This window comes from Nanorana parkeri, unplaced genomic scaffold, assembly GCF_000935625.1.
Source record: "Nanorana parkeri isolate BGI_ZX_2015 unplaced genomic scaffold, ASM93562v1 scaffold251, whole genome shotgun sequence".
Lineage (NCBI taxonomy): Eukaryota > Metazoa > Chordata > Amphibia > Anura > Dicroglossidae > Nanorana > Nanorana parkeri.
This window is the reverse complement of record NW_017306519.1, coordinates 850,879-871,411: the sequence shown is the minus strand read 5'-3', so window position 1 is coordinate 871,411 and position 20,533 is coordinate 850,879. Positions and strand designations below refer to the sequence as shown.

Here is a 20,533-nt window from a genome sequence, read left to right as displayed (position 1 = left end):
AGCAACATTAGCGATAAACTGTTTAAAATTAACTCCATTACAAAAACTAGAGGCCACCACCTAAAATTGGTGGAAAAAAAATTCCAGCACAAGGGGCGAAGGGGGTTCTTCACAGTAAGATCAGTTAGGGTCTGGAACTCACTGCCACAGGCGGTGATTTCAGCAAATAATGTGGAATTGTTCAATAAACTTTTGGACGATTTCTTAAGGGACCGTAATATACAGGGGTACAGGTACTCCTAGAATGAGATCCTAATAGGTTGGACTTGATGGACTAATGTCTTTATTCAACCTCAAATACTATGTAACTATGTAACATCTGCAGAGCCTAGCTCTTAGCAACTTGGGGTGCTCTGGCCAGCATCCTGCCCAGCTCCTGGTAAACAGTGATGTCACTGGTTGCCAGGAGCTGGGAGGGATGCCAGGCACCCCAGGTTGCCATGAGCTGGGTGGAGGGATGTGTATGGCCCTTACACAGCCCCCTACCTGGCTTTTAGCAACCTGGGATACTCTGGCTGGAAAGCGGGTGGCAGGCATACTGCAAACATTCAACAATGTTTAAAGCAAACATGAGATGCTGCCAGAGGCAATTGCCTCATTAAAACTGGAAAAAATATAATGGCGGACCTGTTCGTGACAGATAGGATGTAACAGACATCCTACTACCCATAGATCTAACATGGGCCAAAACAGCTCAGTTTTTGGGGTTAAAAACTGAACGGACACGGATGTGTCCCCTGCCGATTGGAATGGATGGCGCCCATATGAAATGGGGCTTTACGCCAGCTCCGCTCCTAGAAGTATCTTTCCTGTCCACTGACTGCTGCTTCCTTCCATCTTTCATTGTACACATCAGCAGACCCATAAAACTCCTGGCAGTACTATATTACACTTATTAAAACAAGTCAACTCTATATTGAGCAGTCACGTCGTTATTATTAACTTGTAAGCCAAAAAAAATGCACTCACAACATTATCTACTCATAGGAGATTCAGCCCTATGGAAGGACGCTGGAAGCTGGAGCAAATATACAGCAAGCAGGATTTCATTTTCAGAATGGCACGCTAAAATGCACAGGTGCCTTATAAATTAGTGGTATGTTATTGAATTCTCCTCCGTAATGTCATCTCTTCTGCTGAGCTGCACCGTACACTAGAAATAACAGTCCTGCAGTCTGGACTGATCATAATGAACGCAAGTGGCGAGCACTCATCGGTCACATGGGCACATGACTGCACTGCCCAATGAAAAACTCTTCAGAGCCAAGGACCAGGTCTTCATAAGTAAGAAGGGCTCCTTATTGGTCGGCACACTCATGTAACCAAGCTGACCAATGAGCGTTTGCAATTTGTGACCATTATGATTCAATTCTAGTGTATCGTGTACAGATCACTGCTCCAGCTGGCAGAGGCATCACAATTTTTAAAATGTTGTGAAAAGGTGATCTTACTCTTTAAGGCCTCTTTCACATGGGTGGCAAGCTCTACCGCTCCTCTGAAAAGCACCCCACGTTCGCTTTTAAGAGGGCAGCTGAGCAGCGGCTTGCCACTGGGGTTTTCAGGTGGTCAGTGGGGCTCTCAGCAGGCCAGTGCGGGGCTCTCAGGTGGTCAGTACGGGCTCTCAGGTGGCCAGTGCAGGCTTTCAGATGGTCATTGCAGGCTTACAGGTAGTCAACGGGGATCTAAAGTGGCTAGTGCAGGCTTTCAGGTTGTCAGTGGGGCTCTTGGGTGGCCAATGGGGCTCTCAGGTGGCCAGTGGGGCTCTCATATGGCCAGTGGGGCTCTCATATGGCCAGTGCAGGCATTGTAAGTGGGGGGGGCTCTGACACTGGTACTTAGGGAGTTTTGTCTAAAGCAAGTCACAGCAGTAAATAATCAGATAAACAGAAGCAGCTTTGCTTTATTGGTGTTTTTTATTTCACGATAAGAAGGGAGGAAAGGAGAGTATTGGACAAAAAAAATGAGCTGAAGATGGATATTGAGGGACAGAAGAAAGCTCGGGGTTCCGTGGGAGCAAACTGGTCTGTAAAAGACAAATAATGACAGAGGTCAGAGGTCACTGAGATACAGAGCAGCCACCCACCCGCAGCTAATTTTTAACACACAGTCAATATTGATAGAACCAAGTCTGTCTAGATGCATCACTAGTGTGCTTGCTGTATACTTATTGGAGGTGCTGGCTTCTTTCTGAAAATACTATTATGTCTGACTGTCATTCCGATCCCCTAACTTCAATACTTTCCGAGTCGCTGACCTGGAGCAAGCATGGGTGAGAGAAGCCTTTAGATGGGGGGGCAGTGGCAGTCCGCACGTAATCGTTCATGGTCCAATTGCATGCGGTTTGGAATAGACATCTATCCTGCATCCAGGCACAATCACCTATCCCACACTGCAGGTAATCATACCATGAACGATTACATATAGACTGCCACTGACAGATTCGGCCATCTGAACCGGCACACCTGGGACTCCTGCCAAAGGAATTCATAGGTTCTTGTTGCAGGAGTCCCAGAACACGGCATAAGGCCAGGTGTGAATGGCACCTAACAAGCTGGTGTATGTGGAAGAATTGGTTATTATGGCCAGAACAGAATTTGTAGATGCTCCATGGAGCCCTGTGTGACTATGTGGTACATGCTTGTAAAATAAATAACAAACTTACCTAGACACCTTTAGGGAAACAAGTTGCTGTAAAGACAACAAGAGGTCAGAGGTCAGTTATGAAGCATATTGTAAGATCCATAGTACATGTTCTATGCCATGTGCTTCTTTTCAACGTGCACCCAAAACTGATATTTCACTTTAGCGAGGCTCTGTGAGGTATCCCTTCCATGGCTGCCAGTACTACCCTCCCCCAACTCTATTGAAAGAAAACTTCACCTTTGCTAATAGAAACGTCATTAAATATCAGCAGGGCCTATGATTTTTAAAAAGCAGCCAAAAATTCAAAGGTTGCTTCTCCTCATAGATCAAACCTAGGAGCACTCTGTAGACTTTTTGATAACACAATACCCTGGACACACCATTTTCTGCTTTTGTAACCAGCACATTGCTTTTCCCAGACGTCTGCACAGAGATGAGATCAAATTAGAGCTATCCTCTGCAGCAGGCACTTCCTATATAAACTGTATAGTTAATTTAATTGCACAGTTCAGACTAAACATATGATAACACTAAAAGCAGGACTGTTCATCTTGAACTTGTTTAGAAAGATTCCAGCAAGGGCACCGGCATAGTCTAACTAATGTTTTTAAAAAACGGCAATTTCCCACTCGCCGAGCTGCGCGCGCGAGGGGGCGTGTCTGAGCGGACGTCTAGAGACGCCCGCTCAGATCTAGAGAGCTCCGGGCTGGCCGTTTTTCTACTACGGCTGGCCCGGAGGCAGTTAAAGGGTACGTTACATGCATGGGTACACTGCAGTGCCATTCATATTGATTGGCACCCCAACGCATTGGGGGGCCATTTTGAATGTGATAGCTTGCGTCACTGCAACGTAAAAAGTCAGCCTGCACTAGTAAAGATCCATTGTAGTACATTGAGTAGCCCACTCAAATGAATAGGCTGCCTTTGCACAGCACACGCCAAAGCTGGTCAGAATGTTGGGTGCCACAAAAAAAAAATTTGGAAAGTGGGATTATCACCCTTATCACCCATGTGATTTTCAAATGAATTATATTCAAACAGGTGTCTGTGGTGACTGTTAAGTACAGGTCTCTCTGGGGCAGCTTTACTGGTTCTTTCTGCTTTGTCTTTCAGGTTGCAACCTGCCTGCTGTTGCTAGGAAGATTTACCTCGGTTGCAGGGCAGATCTTCACCCAGTTGAGCACTGGATTGGTTTTTGGCGGGAAAACAGCTAGCCAATAAGTGTAACCTTTCACCTCTATAGTCCCCCGTCACTGGGCAGGGTCAGCAGTTACCTCAGGGCCCACTGACACCATCAAGAGTGTGTTCCAGTGCCTTTGGCCTCTGGAATGCATCCTGGCAGGTTCACTTTGTTTTGAACTCAATGTCACCGCAGTCAGGCCCCCCGCCCGCAGTGCGATTAGTGCCTGCGTTCTGGTCCAGTGCAATCTGCAAAAAATAGTGCATGCATAATTTTTTGCAGATCGCACTGGACCGGAATGCATGGCACTTATGTGCTACGCGTTCGGGTTCCGGCAATCGCACCGCAGGGGCGCGGCTGCTGTGCCATTGAGTTTAATGTACTGCCACACCCCCTCCTGCCCCAAAACAAAGTGAGCCGGCCAGATTACAATCTAGAGGAAGAACGCACTATTGATGGTGTGACTGGGCCCTCTGGGCTGGCAGCTGGACTTACCCCAGGATTATCTTCAGCCTCCCTTTTGACCACCCCCGTCTATTTTCCTTTGTCACAGTCAATCTCTATGGGGTAATGTTGCCCACTTTGTGAGTGAACATTGGTTAGTAAATAGTAATGGGGTTGGTGTAAGTTATTGCTGCTTGAGTCTTAAAGACTAAACATGGTGGTCTGGTAAAGGTTATGAGAACAGTGGTTCTGTTTGATAATAAAGGTTATTTTATGATTAACACTGATTCAAACCCAATAAAGGGTTATAATATTTATTTTCCTAATTTTGTTTACACTTTTTTATTTTTTTACACTTTGTAAAAAAACAACTTTTTTTTGTCAGTTTATATCAAGCAGTCACTATCACTGCTTGATAAATTAACTTTTTACATTTTTGGCTATTATTAGGCTGCTCCAAACTTAGGTACAGTTAATAATAACCTTAGAGACTGATCCTGACAGCATGTGCCCAGACGATCAGAAGTGATACAATGTATCTCTGTGCCTGAAATGTATGTCTTGTATCTCTTTGCTTGAAATGTGGCTGTCAAAACGAATAGCAGAGAGGTGAGTCACTCTGCTACCTCTCCACTATTTTCAGCTGTCAAATACGGATTGCTATTTAGCACTCCAGTATTTGCATGTAGTGGCTTCATTCTTTCATTAATGAAAGAAAGAAGCTTTTACAAAAGCTTAACTATTTCATTAATGAATGCCTCAATACTGAGGCATTCATTAATGACTGGTAACCGCTGAGAATCAGCAGTTACCGGCATTACAGAGCCTTAAATCACTCATCACGTACAGTGTACGTGGCCAGTCATATATAGGCTCTTTGTGGCGGGGCGTACAGTGTAGTCTCCCATCATGAAGGGGTTAAAGGAGAAGTATTGGGAGAGTAAAATGTGCTCTTCCCAATATTTAAGTTGCCCATACACTGTACGATTCTTGTACGAGAATCGCGGGCAATCCCGCAATCGTACGATAATCGTACAGTGTATGGAAGGCGTGTGGCCTTTCTACTGTACGGTCGCACGTCTTCCGTCGAACAAGCAGGCTTGAAAACCCGTCGATAATCGTACGATTAGTGGCCTGCTTGTTCGACAACTGTGTGCATCGGCGCACACTGCTTGTTTGCAATGATCGGAAGCCCGCCCCTCAGCCGTGTGGGCTTTCGATGATCGCAAGTACGATCTGCCCGTCAAGATGGGCAGGTCGTACGAGCTTTCAATAAGCTTACGACCATCGCAAGACAAAAGTCTTGTGATGGTCGTAAGGTGTATGGGCACCTTTAGAACCGACATGTGACACTATAGATCGAGAGCTGAGAGATCACAATCCATGGTCTTCTCCCTGCAGAGAGTGATGATTGTCAGTCATTCCTAGCCACAGGGATTCACCCTCCCTTCTCTGTTCCTTCAGCACTCATTGGAGGGACAGACAGGGGAGGAGACGGGCTCAGCTGGCTCTGGCTCTAGAGAGGCAGAGCCAGATATCAATCAGGTTGGATCCTGACAATATTGTGGGCAGTAGCCGGCTAAATGATGACTTTGGGTCACAGGAGAACATTAGTAAATATACTCCTTTGACCCAAACGAGGCCTTAAAGCGTCATTAAACCTTTGTTACTTTTTTTCTTCTTCATGGTGGCCAGACTTGCTAAACAAAAGTTAGTTAATTTATCGTTTATTTTTATTATTTTCTTTATTTCCTCGTTCTCAAGTGGGGTCCAGACCGCAAGCCGGTGTGCAGCTGGCCCCCCTTGCAGTCATAACTTGACTGACAGCAGAAGAAGCCTATTACTCCTCTGCCCTCAGTACCCTGCAGGTAAGTGTGGTGTTTTAACCTCCACAATGGTCCTGAATATGGAAAATTAGATTCCTTTCTCTGGCTCCACCCTATGTGATTTTTAAAGACATCACATAATGATGACACAAAAGACTCCAGCGTACCCAGTAGCACAGTGAAAGGCCTGCTGATTTGGGCTCTAATGTATTATAGAATACTTGTAGTGGACTTTTTGAATTTAGCATAGTTGCAGCGTTTCCTGGATAACATCAGCAGTTATTGATCTATTTTGCTCAGTGCCTAAAGATTTCCGTGCCGTTTTGCTTCCCTGCTCAGCACAGTTAACCGGACGATCTATCCAGTATGTGGATGGGGCTCACATGCTTCAAGAGCTGCTGCAGTTTATGCCATAGTTACCTTTATCATGAAATTTTATATAGTTTTGGACCTGGAGACCCACATCCTTGAGATGATCTTCAAACTGTTTAACTCTGTCATCGGAAAGCTTGTCTTTTCTCCCTGTAAAGGAAACATTATTCATATATGAAACACTATCATCCAAGGTGCCAAAATGGTAAAGCACTGCTCTGCATGTTCGGCTAGGTCGAAGAGCAGAAGGAAGGCTCTAGCAGGTGGCGGCCAATAGGAAACTAGCTAGCTCCACCCAATTGTTTTTTTAAGTTCTTTTTTTTTTTTATTTAACTACTTTTTTTTTTTTTTAAATATTAAAAAATGTTAATGTCACTGATTTGCTATTCTGCTCAGTACGACGGAGCGACATTCGGCTAGTCACTCACTGCCATTCGGGCCCTATGTGAATAGGGGCGCACAGCAGCGAGTGAGCTGCTGGAGCTTCAGCTCAGCCGATCCACATGTTGGATCGGCTGAGTCGAAGTCCTTCTGCCGAAGGCAGCCGATGTATTGCTGAAATTAGCTGTACTGAGCCTTAGTGAATAGGTGAATGTTGTTCGGCTCACTTCACTTTGGTTGTATTATTCGGCAGCTTTGTGAATAACCCCCAAATGTCCATTACAAGAAATTCGGATCTGTCTGTATTTTGTTCAAAATGAAACTAAATCGGACATGTGACTGTTCTCTAGCCACTCAGATTTTTGGGTGTTGGGGGTTGTATTACAGGTAAGGTCATGTGACTTCATTCCAAAACGAAAATTTCCAAAAAGTCTTGTCGTCTGTGGTCCTATTGATTGAAGGTGATGAGGAGGCAAAGGCCATGTACTTCTCAATCGCTAATCAAAGAGAATTTTTTCAGGCGGGTATGCCAGACGACAAGACTCTTCTAACAAAGATTCGCAGTCAGGAATTTCCTGGAGAAGTGGCACCATCTATCCTCACTCCTCGTCGATGACCTCGCAACAATCCTTACTTAAGAGTAAGTTTCTACATTTTTTTCCTTGATCCTTTTTCCCTTGAGCGCTGTATTTTGGTACATTGTCCTTATAACTTTCCACTGCATTCCTATTGACTGTAAGAGGTACTGCATCTAATTACATGCACTGCTCCCCTAAAGGCTGTGGGTGGCACTGCACTTAATTACATGTACTACTAGCCTACTGGATGTGAGAGATACTGCACACACACTCCAAGTTCTAGACTGGCAATGCCAGAAAATGTGTTTATTTCTATATACCTGCTTACTTAGTGCTTTCTGCAACAAATTATTAAAAGTGTTGCAGCCAGTTCATTGATTTATTTGCCAGATTCAAACACTCTCATTCAGGCATGCACCAAAATTTTGGTGCAAATCTGAGGTCATCTTAAGCTGGTATTTTTCTAACAGGATTATTTACAAAAGGGTGAAGAGTTTGGAGAAGGCTGGAGAAGTGAACAATCTATGACAATATAGCTGAACTGGAAAGTGAACTGAATTGGAGAATTTTTCCAAATCAGCTATGTTGTCCTAGATTGTTCACTTCTCCTGCCTTCTCCAAACTCTTCACCCTTTTGTGAATAACCCTGTCAAATTTTCTCATTCTCCTTTCCTTTGTGCATTGGTGAAACAAGCTGACCGTCCATACACATCCCCCTCGTTACTGTTGCCCCTCCTCACTACACTACAGTACAGTATTTTCACCACTCTGGTATTGGTGTATATTGTACAGCTGTTTTTGAATTATAACATAGGTGCAAGTGCTTCTTAATTTTGGTGCACACGATCAGACATTTATAGACACTGTCTATATAGCACGTTTAACACAATTAAGTGCGGCTGGCACTACACCAGATAGAATTAGTCCTATACCATTGTTAATTTGGCTCGCAGAAAAATGCATTGATGTCCACACCACAAAACGGATGTATTTCCCTTTTTAAAAATAACAACTATTGTACTTATATATACAGCACCCATACTGACTGTAAGCAGTGATGTAACACATTAGCAGGGTGTTAGGTACCCTGAATATTGTGCCTCCCATTATCAATGTTCCCCATGACAATAATTACTGCATATGTACTTACCCCAAAGTTTAACAGTCATGCACGTGTCTGGGCCAATCTGGGTCTTCGTAAATTCCACTAAAAATGTGTCATAGTCAGTCCCAGCCATGACAACTTCATTATCCCCGTGAACTATGGTGAAAAAGAGTAGAGAGTATATTGTGTGGTCACATGAGATAAAAAGTGAACCTGTCACAAATCTGGGCAACTTAAAGACATAAAAACAGCTGTGATGGACAGCCATATGAGTCAAAAGGAGTTTGAGAACCGAGCATTCGTCTTCTACCCCAGTGGGAATATTGTGTTACTTTAAACCTGGCCATATACTTCAACTGGCTCATTCATGGGCTGAATGAGGAAAAAACACTCGATTGGAGACTCATGGGGGACCCATGCTAAATAGCATGGATGGGGCAATCTCCTCTGATGGCAATTGTATTAGTGACAACCGGAACCTGTGACTGTCAGAATACCCAAACAGCTGCAGCTGGCCAACAATTTTCCACCTGGCTCATTCGACAATAGGTGATTGAAAAATTGACTTTTGTCAAACTGGGTGGTGCCAGCAGGGCAACCCACAGACCACATTTCAGCAGATTCAGAAGGAATTGGCCAACATTTGATAAGATATGCACAGGACCGAATTTACCCACCCAGCCGCCCCAAGGCCGTGTTCGGCAATGCCCCCCTCCTCCTGCCGAGGGAATGCGGGGGCTGCAGGGTTGGTTTTAATTTTTCTATGTTTTTTTTTGTTTCTCTCCTTTTTTTAACTTTATCACTTTTTTTTGTCTCTATCACACAGGAGCTAACAAGTTACTGTGTGATAGCATTTGGAGGTGACAGGTTCTCTTTATTGAACCTGTCACCTCCAATACAGGAGTTCTAGCACAGCACTGTAACTCCTGTGACAGGTGGGAGGGGAAGAGCACAGCTCTCCCCTCTCACTGTCTACATGCAGCAGCAGGGTACTTCTAGTTCTAACCCTCCCGCTCGGCTTACAGCTCTTCATTTTGAAGGCGGCGGCATCGAGGATGGAGTCGGGAGGATACAGCATGGAGAGAGGTAAGTGCAGGGGAGGGAGGGGGGCGGCAGGGGGAAGACGGACCGGCACTCTGATTACAAGTGTTCTCGGCAACATCGCCGAGAACAGTTGGAAAGAAACAAGTAATTTCTCCTATTCTACATTTAGCCCTGCTTGTGCAAAGCAGGGCTAAATGTAGAAAGTAAATTACCGTCCGGCGCCCGGAACTCTATGTTCCGGGTGTCGGGTGATTGAAACCTGTGCCGCCCCTCTGCTCAGTGCCGCCCCGAGGCCGGGCCTCGGTGGCCTTGCCGGGAAATCGGGCCCTGGATACGCACAGGGTTGGATTAGGGGAGTGGAGATATTCCCCCATTCGAATCTCAATCAGATGTGACAACTGCTGGGTATCATAAGTACCCGCTCCCTGTTCAGACCTGCCATCACAACACCTGGCTTACAGTACTGACTACCTGTGCGGCTCTTATGGTGGCCACACACAATATGATCATACCATTGATCATTCCTTGTAACTAAACTTAATTTGAAAAAAACAAATCACATCTCAAAGACCCTTAATTTGATTGATTTAGTGAAGTTTTGATTCTGCAAAGTCAATGGGCCAAAGTAGATCGGTATCAATTGCTTCAGATCAATCAAACAGATATCTGCGTTTATGTCTGGGAACCGAACGCAATTGAGATCTGTCCTATTTTCAATTGATATTTTCAAGTGCCATCATGTGTGTTACTAAGTTAGATCATTTTTATTGATACCGAATTGCTGGTTTGCTATCGCTCGTACCTAAAGCAATAACAAATGTATAGATTTTGTCATTTACACAGTCTGTTTGAAAGGTCTTGGACTGTAATATTTTGCTTATAGTCATTAACCATAACAAATACCATAAAATAAACTCACCGGTTTTACTTTTATAGTGGCCTTCTTCCACAATTGTCATGTCGACATCCATTTGCTGACAACCATCCTTTCTGCGCAATGTGGAGAAAAAAGTTCTCATTAATTTCTAGTCCTTTTAATTGTAAAATCCAATGTCCACATTATATGTCCACAATAATTATTATTAAACAGTGCTGTAGAAACTATGGTTGATAAAGTTGTGCAATGTCCGTATTTAACCCATTTGCTGCCAAGGTGTTTATTGTACACACGTTATAATCCACATTTTAGGCCTAAAAATGACTTAAAAAGTGACATATTTCCTGAAAGCAGGGGCCCTGTAGAATAAAATGGCAGAAGTTACAAATTTTTACGCCTTATGATATTAGTGGGACTCTAGTATCTAATCCAAAATTTCTGTTAAAAAGTTAAGTTAATTTTAGTGCACAAAAACACAATATAATACCTATTTTTTGGTAAAATATAAAAGATGAGAAGCATCCTTTGCTATCTGCTGTTTATTTTTGTTGTCTAGACTGCAGCTGCTGCTGTCAGGACTACAAAAAAAAGACATAGGAACAATAGCTAGATTGTTATTGGCTATTTCAATTTCTAATAGCCAATAGCAAGCCGGCTATTGCACCTGCCCTCTGCTGCTGTCAGTCAGTAGTGGTGGACCTGTTGGAGAACTTCATGTCCACCTCTGCTGATTGACAGCAGCAGGGGGCGGGTGCAATAGCTTGTCTGCTATTGGCTATTGCAAATTGAAATAGCCAATAGCAATCTAGCTATTAGTTCGTATGCCTTTTTTTTTTTTTCTGACTGACGGCAGCAGCCATTACCGAAACCCCCCCCACCCCCAAAAAAACAGACAGTGCAGAAAGGTTTACTCTGCTAGATCGAGCAGAGTAAACCTTTCCGGGAGAAAATGTTTCTCTCCCGGGTGTCCAGGAGCCGCGATCTAATAGCGGGAGACTCTTGGAACATCCGGTAGAGTTGAGATGTCTGCAGGAGGGACAGGTGTGAGGGGGTGGCACCCTTTACCGGCCAGTGGAAGTGATCTGGTGCTCAACTGCCAGAATCACTTACAGTGTAAAGTTGACAGTCAGTCTATTTGCAGGGGCCCACATCCAGCGCCATAAGGGATATAGCACTGGCAGTGAAAGGGTTAAAGCTGACCTCCAGCCAGTTATAAAAGACACAAATGATGTAAAACATAGCGCAAACATCGGGGCATTTTGACAAGTACAAGTACTTGTCAAAATGCCCTGTTTTTACAGGGGGTGGGGGTCGGGGAGGGGGGCGCAAAAATGCACCTTGCCTACCTTGACTAAAATCCTAGCACCGGCCCTGAATGTAACAAGTGTATTTTGTGCATGCATGAAAGCATTATAAGTACCTGACTTTGACTTGGTATCAGTTGGAGAAGCAGCACAGTCAGAGCCTGGCTCTGTTGTAACCATACTCACTATAACTAAACCTCCGTTCACACTTGTTATTTTTAGAGCTTCCTGCTTGTTCTGTTTGTTGTTTGCCTGTGTAGTTGTGCTGCATTCTTGTGTCATGTCCACTATGCCATGTCTTTTGCCACTAGTTTCTGTGCTAAATACAGATACGAACATTTTAAGACCGCAGAAAAAAAAAAGCATGGTCTGTTTTAGAACAATCAAGTTTACAGATTTGGTATGCTAAACAAATACAAATAAAATTAGCTTAAAGTGACATTAAAGTCAAATTTGTTTTTCTCTCCCCCCTCCCACCCCCCATGTTAATGTTAGCACTTACCTTAAATGATGTCTTTTATTCCGATCTTCTTCTTCTTTCCCATGTTTTCATCTGTCCCTCCAGCGGTGCGGCAGCTCTCCGATCCAGTGCTGACACCTCTATGCTTGCAGGCACTTCCGATCCAGTGGTGTCTGCAGGCGGGCGCAGGCGTCCATAGACTTACCTTAGACGCCCCAAGATCCTTTGCGGCCGTACAAGCAGTTCCTGATTCTCGCCGCTGGAGTGCGCAAAGAAAAAAAGGTAAGTTTAAACCGCTGTTTTAGCGGGTTTTTTTTTTTAAACTGTTTGCCTATATCTACTGCTTGATAGCAGTAGATATAGGCAAAAAAACGGGAGGGTTTAGAACCCCTTTAAAGGAGAACTATGGGGTTAAGGCTTTTCCCCATAGTTCTCCTTAGGGTAACGGGAGGACACAAACTAGCGTCCTCAGTATACTGAGACCCTGCAGCTGAAGCGGATCCCGACAATTGTGTCTGGATCCGCCCAGCTGTGTGAGTGACAGCTGGCTCTGCCTATCTAGAGGCAGAGCCAGCTGTACCCGCCCCCTCCCCGTCCGATCCGCCAGACAGCGCTGGCGGATCGGAGCAGGGAGGGGGGAATCCAGCCCCTCCCCTGTCACGGCAGAGGGCTGTGACAGGATCGAGAGGTGAGCGAACGCCGGTATGTGTTTGCTCACCTCCCGATCTACTGAGCCGACCTGTGACAGTCTCATTGTCACAGGTCGGCTAGAACTATGAGGTGAGTGAAAAGCACTCACCTCATAGCTCTCCTTCAATGTTGTTTCCTAAAAGGAGAAGGAAACGCCCCAATCATAAAACAGGTCAAGGGCAATTTCTTCCCATACCAGTTGATTCTTGCAGTGATCTTTATATTGCTAGTGCGTGGGATCAAACAGCAACAGCCTTACCATGACCAAGCGGATGAAGACATCCATCATACTGCAGCCTTCTCTCTCCATCTACTTTGTAGCCTGTATAAAGTAGAAGTTGCTAGGGAAGGAGCCCTGTTGTTATGCCAAAAAAAAAAACCCAAACACACATGTACATGTGGTTTTGCTGCAAATCTGTTGAGGTTCATGGCACCAAGAACACACTTTGTTGCCCCCAAAAAAGCACATGCAGCATTTCCAAAATCACGCAACAGCAAATCGCATGGATGTGAACTGGTTACCACAGGAAATGATGGGATTCCTCATGTTGAGTACTGACTCACAATGCATAAATGTGAATGGGGCCTAAATGATATCATTCTAAGCCATGCCCACTCTAAATAAGCTATACTTTCCATCACACCACCAAAAATATGTGTTTTCCATGGACCAAAAGGTAGCATCTCTAATACTTCACCACAGAATATCATTTTTTATTGACAGTCCACCTTGTAGCTTTATGGTAATGGATACTTACGTCTGAAAGGCCATTGTGCACTTCATGTGGTCCTTGTTCAGTGAAAAGATAATAACGGGAGACGGCATATGCTCTTTTTTCATTTGCATGAAGGCTTTGCAGTTGGATGCTGCGGCAATTCCAAACCAAGTACCTAAGATCTGCAAAAACACAGAGCAATAAAAAAAAGTAGACCATGAAACCAAACTGATTCTTTTTTTAAAATACATTTTATTTATGTTTTAGCATGCCTCCCAACTGTCCTTCATTTGGAAGCAAATGCCCCTGTCCCTCTTTCCTCCTCAGATGTCACTCCCAGGATAATTTTAATGCGGGGCAAAAGGGGCAGGTGCCCTGGGCCCAGTCATTATAGTGGGACCCAAAGCAGCTGTCCCTTGAGCCCACAAAAGATACACAAGTGGCACCTAGGGTTGCCAACTGTCCGGAATTCACCGGTTTTGAATGCTGTGTCCGAGTTTCATGGCATCTGAAATCCAGACATAAAATGCCAGACAGACCATTCTGTTTACTATGTGATTGTATAGTGTTGCTCCACCCCGCCATATGGTGTTTAGCATGGTAGGTAGGGTCGGAGGGCCAAGAAAATGTTTGCCTGGGGTCCAATCAATATTAAAGACGGCCCTGGTCCCTCCTTTTGGTCTGATGTACAGATACCTATGAAAAGGTTCTGTTTACCAAAAGTGTTATTCTGTACTAAAACCTTCATCTTATCTCTTTATTATCTTGTTTGCTCTTTTGAAAAGCCATGATACAAAAAAAAAGGGTGAAAAACAACAATTTGGGGTTTCACCATTCATTTTTGGCATATTCATTTTCGATGGTCCGCATAACTGGAAGTGTGGAAGGAGTGTGTCTATTGCCTAAATACATTGTACTGAAAGGTGTCCCTCTTTCTCATCTCAGAAAGTTGGGAGGTATTCTTTAGTATATATTCACAAAGTTTCAAATGTAACAAACAACGCAGTTAACAGTTATAATACAAAAACCATAAGGGGTGGAGATTCATATTCAGTTATACACACTCAAGTTAAATAAAATAACATTTTCTTTCTTATATTGTCAGTCTAGTCATTAGTTATAAAAGAATGCCATGAACCATAGATGCCACACTAATTTTAACTGTGGGCTGCCCAAAAGAAATGGAACACATTCCTCTATCTTCCCTAAATAGTGTGGATGGACAAATCTCCCCTTTTGGGCTATTGTATTCTGACAGCCAGGGCCTGCTGTGGCTCCGGCTGATTGGCTGTAGTAACTGTTTGACCAACAATTTTCCGCTGAGCAGTGTATAGCCAGGAGCTTTATCTCATGTGCAGCTGTTTACATTTAGGAAGCCCAACTCCAAAATTCAGTTCCCTAACAAATGTAGGATACAAATATGAGGTTTTCACTGCAATACTTACCGTACCTTCTCCCCAGTGCTGTTCAGCAGACAGTCCTCTCTTTGTCCAGCAGAGGGCCGCTCCTCTGGAATGAATGACACCCAGTCATTCAACCACTTCCTTTGAGCCAGACTGTTATGGACACACCCCTGGGGTGCAGGATCACACAGTCTGGGCTCACAGCATACTGCTGCAAAGGACTGCGCTCCCATATCACAATGTAAAAGCCACTCTGCAGCACTGAGGACCACACACTGTTGACACAGGAGAAGATACCCCACTGGATTTCTCCTGGATGCAAGCTATATGTAAACTCTAACAATCAACTTCTACTATTTGCCCCTTATTTTTGGTCTGCTAAATATACCAATGAATGAATGTTGTCATATATATATTCAATAAATGCAACAAATACCTGTTGATTCTTCCTGAAATCCAGTGCTGTCCTGTTCACTATGCAGTTTTATCTCACACAGTAAGGCCTTGTTCACACCAAATGCCGAGCAGATCCGGTCAGGTTTCTGCACACGCACGCTAGTCTTTTTTTTTTTTTTTTTAGTTTAACATGGGCTTTCAGTGCATTACAGGCATTTGCATGCGTTTTTGATGCGCTTTTGATGTGTTTGCAGATCCAGAGCAGATGCAGAGCAGGTAACATAGGGCCTGCTGCATTTTTTTTACCTGCTCTGGATCTGCACGCTGCGATGTGAACTGGAGCTCAAAATACCATTGGAATACATTGGACGCAGTTTTGATCCAATCGGCACCTGCTCTGGATCTGCGCCGCGCTTGCTGTGAACTAGCCCTAATATTAGTCCAACTTACCTCTGTGAACTACAAAACACCTCATACCTAAGTTATGGAGGGTGGCCTGGAGTACTTAAACACTTCCTACCCTAGGGTGACAATGTTTGCTCCTCCAAAGAATCAGTACAGTGAATGAGTGTTGTCCCCCAGGATACGAAATGTGTGTAAATGGCAGGAAGATAATTAGGTGAAAGCAAAGGTAAGTGATTAAACAAAGAAAACTAAATGCAGCCACCACATCTAAGAGCAGGCAAGCTGAAACATATTACAATTTTGGTCTTGGATTTACATACCCTCTAAGGTATGCATGTATGTATGTAGAAATTTGGGATGGGGTCCACAGGAAGGCAGAAGCTTTGGGGTGTGTGTTTGAGCCGAATGATGGAGTTGGGCTTTAACATTGTTTATATAGACCTGAAGTGCCCAAGCCTTTCCAGTGCCAAAACATTGCCTTCCTGTCATAGAACAGCCATAAAACCAGTAGAGGTCTGGAGTGTGTATTTTGTGGATGGTTGTTTACTGTGGCAAGGAGAAAAACCTCTGGAGTATAGAACAGCATTTTTTAGCCTTTTTTCAGTTGTGGCACCCTTTAAAAGTATGCAAAATCTCAAGGCACCCCAGTCTAAACTGTCAAAAATGGAAATGTAAAAAAGGATGTGTGGCCCCTTCAAAATCCATACCAGAACCTTATCCACGACAGGGATCTGGTATGGATTTTAAGGGGGGACCCCACACAAAAACAGTGATCCCCTTCTTCAAATCAGAGCCCCTCTTTACATCAGAGCCTCCCTTTGACATCAGAATCCCCACTTTCACATCAGAATCCCCACTAGAACCCCCCTTTCATACCACAGTCCCCACTTTCACATGAAGAGCCCCCTTCACATCTTGCACATTCACAATGGAAAGGCATGACGATGAACGGAAACTTCAAGACACCTCTGAAGAAGCCAGTAGGCACCCTGGTTGAGAAAGCTGGTGTAGACAATAGTACAAGTTGCAACATTGGTAAAACGCATTCTATAGCTTAGTATTTGCAGGCATAGGATAGAAGCATGTAAGTATATATTTGCCATGTCGCAGGTACACCTGAAACATTTTGCAGGATCTGTTAGGTAGGTTTCATGTAACTTGTATGCTGTATAACACAGTTGATGAATTCAATAGAAATGTACTGATTCCTGATAACTGATTTTTTACACCAGCACAGATGATACGATCTTGCATAGTGAAGCATAGTGACATTTCAGCCAATGATATTGGACATTCAGGTGACATTAACTTGTCTGCTCTTTTCTCCTATCAGCATGCTCCTTGTACTGCAGCACAACTGATTGGCTGCTTCTCCCTCTCTCTGTCTGACCTTTGCTGTAAGAGGACTGCAAGAGGCTGATACATAGTCAAATTCGGGTACTTACTCTGCTTGCATTTACAAAAATACATTTCACAATGTATTAATACAGAGCTGCAATGATGTGTGACTTTTATATCTGTCTACATGGAGTTCAGCTTTCATTTTTGATATGTCTTCCTGGAGTGCAGCTCCTTTGCAGGTATGTATAGAGATGTGTGTGTTTAGCGTAAAAAAATTAGATGTCTTTCCCTTACCTTGTTCTGGTCAAAATCTTTCTGTACCGGTGGCATATCAGCCTGGCACTGTAGAAAGAAGAGTACCACAATGGCTGCAATTTGGATCATGTTTGGTATTGTGCTGAGCAATTACTGTAATGTGATGGATTCTTCTTTTCTATATTTATACACCCCTCCATATCAGGAAGGCGACAGTGCAAATAAGAGCCCATTGTTTGATAAGTGTATTATATAAACGGAAACCAGGCTTCTTATAACAAAGTGGTTGCCAAAATTGTAGAAAATCTTCCAGGATATTCAGTGCAAAGTAGAATTTTTACAAGCACATTCCAGTATCATTTTCACAATAAAATCAGTGATTAGGGTAAAGCTTTAACTATCCCTTAGGTTAGTAATGGTCCCTGTTGGAGCTAGTTCACACCAGCCCCAGTGCGGTCTGGCCCGAATCGGTGCCGGTACGCACTGAATCGCATCCCGGCCGCCTCACTGCTTACTGGGGCGGGAGGGGGCGTGACGCTGCAATGAAGTCAATGCCTGCTTTCTGGTTCGGTAAAAAAAAATTGTGCATGCAGCATTTTTTCTGACCGGACCGGAACACAGGCATTGATGTGCCACGCGTTCCAGGGGCAGGCAATCACACAGCGGCCGGGGGGAGTGGCTGTGGTGCCATTGACTTCAATGCACCACCATGCCCCCTCCCGTCCCCAGAACGCACCGAATCGGGCCGGAATGCACTGGGGCTGGTGTGAACTAGCCCTTATTGTGGTGCAAGTTATTGGTTATAGATGAATCTTTACAGCTGTAGTCAGATTTTAATGAAGCACAACTCCAGCCAAACCCACTTTTTTTTGTTTTTGACATAGTGGGGAGGGGTTAGAATATCTGTTGGGTTTCTATATCCATTGGGAAGATTTTTCCCTCACTTCCCATCTGGATGGCCACACAGGAAGTGTGGGGAAAAAATCTTCGAAATGAAATCGAAACGGCTATAACTTGACAGAGGTTTTACCCTTCCCACTGTTGGAAATGCAACAGCATATACCGATTGTATTACTGACTGTAATTTGTCATTTGAGCTGTAGATGGCGCTGTAGTGCAATGTTAGTCTCTATGTGCATGCTTATCTATGATACACCGGAAGTTTTTTTTTTTCTTTTTAAATAAACATACACATAATGTCTTTATAAGCACGTAAAACTTAATTCAGCATTGCTCAAAATCTCAGTGCTTCATCTAAAAAAACACAAAACCAACAGGTTATGGGCCCAGGCACGAAACAGAACACTGCAAGTCAACAAGAGCCGCATCCAAGCTACTGAAAGATGGAAAGCAGTTCAGATATGAAGTTTGCAATTGCAAAGTTCAACAATAGCAACTACCAGCTATGGAAGTTCAAGCTTGAAATGCTGCTAAGCAAAGACGACTTGTGGCAAGTACTGAGTACAGACAGACCCAGTAATGGACCCAAGAAGGAATGGGACAAGAAGAACAGACAAGCAAAAGCAATTATAAGTCTGCTAGTGGAAGATGACCATCATCATCATCCACATGAGAAAAGAGAATACAGCTAAAGGTATGTGGACTGCATTACAAAAACTGCATGAGCGTTTAAACCTAAACAGTAAACTATATCTGCTATGCAAGGTATAAAAGATGAGGATAGAAAAAAGCCAGGAAATGCGTGAACATGTGAATGCCATGCTGGAAATCATAGAACACCTACGTGCAATTGGAGAGGAAATTAAAGATAACCATGTGATGCCATTACTACTATGCAACCATCCATTGTAATACAATGCTCCTATTAACGCTCTAGAAACCCCACCTGAGCAGGAACAAATACTAGAATACGCCAAAGGAAAAGAAAATATGCACAATGAAGAAAACGAGAAATCCCTTAAGGTGCATGGGAGCACAAAGCAAAACAAAGAAAGCAGAGCGTGTTTTCGCTGTCAAAAGACTGATCACTTGAAAAAGGACTGTTTAATCTGGAAAGCCGAGCAGAGAAAGCGAGAGGCACCTACAAGAGAAAGAGCTAAGGCAGCCAAAAATGAAAATGCAGGCACATCATGGAGCGCTACCTTTAAAGCGACTCAGAACAGTATACCACGCAGATGGTGTATTGACTCAGGTGCAACAAGTCACACGACTTGTGATGAGACCTTTTTCACAGAAATTGATTTCAATACAAATAACAAAGTTTTCCTAGCAAATAGGAAAATTATTACTGCACAAGGTAACGGCCAACGATTCTCAAACTGCATCACACCATCAGGGGACAAGCAGAGTATCCTCGTGAAAAATGTACTGTATGGACCGGAGCTGCGGGACCGGGACGTGGAGCCGGGCAGACGGACGGAGCAAGTGACGGACCGAGCCGGTGGCGGACGGAAGAAAGAAAGAAAGAAAGAAAGGACGGAGAGCGGCAGGACCAGAGGACGGGGAGCCGGACGGAGGACCGGTGGCAGGGACGTTTGGACGGAGGGACTGGTCGGCCAATCAGGAGCAGTGACAGACGAGTTCGAGGAGCAAAAGAAGAGGGAACGGAGGCTGTGACCAAAGGCAGGATCTTCTGGACAAGACGTGACTGGCATCAGGAGCAGGTCGTATGAAAGAGATTGGGGAGAGGGGGCTGTAAAGTGTTCCTTAAGATTTGTACTGCTGTAGAGGGGTAAAAGTGTATAGGAGGAGGGTGTGACATAGTGGGTGAAATCAAATGGGAAAACTTATTTGATAAACTAAACTTTGACCAAAAGTGGGACTGTTTCAAGAACAAATAAAAAAATGCTATTACCATGTGTATACCGCTGGGTAACAAAAGTAAAAGATCAAAAACAAAGCCAATATGGCTAAATAGAACGGTAACACATTAAGGAAAAAAAAGTAACATTTAGTAAGTATAAAATGGAGGGGACAGTATTGGCATTCCAAAACTACAAAGAATGTAACAAAAGATGTAAACTGGTACTCCGGGCGGCTAAAATTGATTGTGAGAAATATATAGCCAAAGTTAGTAAAAAGAACCCAAAATTTTTTATCAGTACATAAACAGTAAAAAGGGGAGAAAGGAACAGATAGGCTCAATAAAGGAC

The 20,533-nt window shown here is 43.9% G+C and overlaps 1 protein-coding gene across 1 annotated transcript in view; it reads right to left on the bottom strand.

The window, feature by feature from the left end:
* Positions 1 to 17,560, bottom strand: part of LOC108787244 (olfactory protein-like) — a 17,981-nt gene extending 421 nt beyond the window's left edge. Inside the window, exons 1-8 of the mRNA XM_018556741.1 lie at positions 17,460 to 17,560; positions 13,663 to 13,802; positions 10,493 to 10,563; positions 8,575 to 8,685; positions 6,514 to 6,615; positions 3,792 to 3,826; positions 2,663 to 2,688; positions 487 to 538 (exon numbers count right to left, since the gene is read on the bottom strand). Of these exons, the coding sequence (XP_018412243.1) occupies positions 487 to 538; positions 2,663 to 2,688; positions 3,792 to 3,826; positions 6,514 to 6,615; positions 8,575 to 8,685; positions 10,493 to 10,563; positions 13,663 to 13,802; positions 17,460 to 17,549 (627 nt within the window). The 5' untranslated portion in view covers positions 17,550 to 17,560. The remainder of the gene's footprint in view (positions 1 to 486; positions 539 to 2,662; positions 2,689 to 3,791; positions 3,827 to 6,513; positions 6,616 to 8,574; positions 8,686 to 10,492; positions 10,564 to 13,662; positions 13,803 to 17,459) is intronic.
* Between the last annotated feature and the right edge of the window lie 2,973 nt (positions 17,561 to 20,533).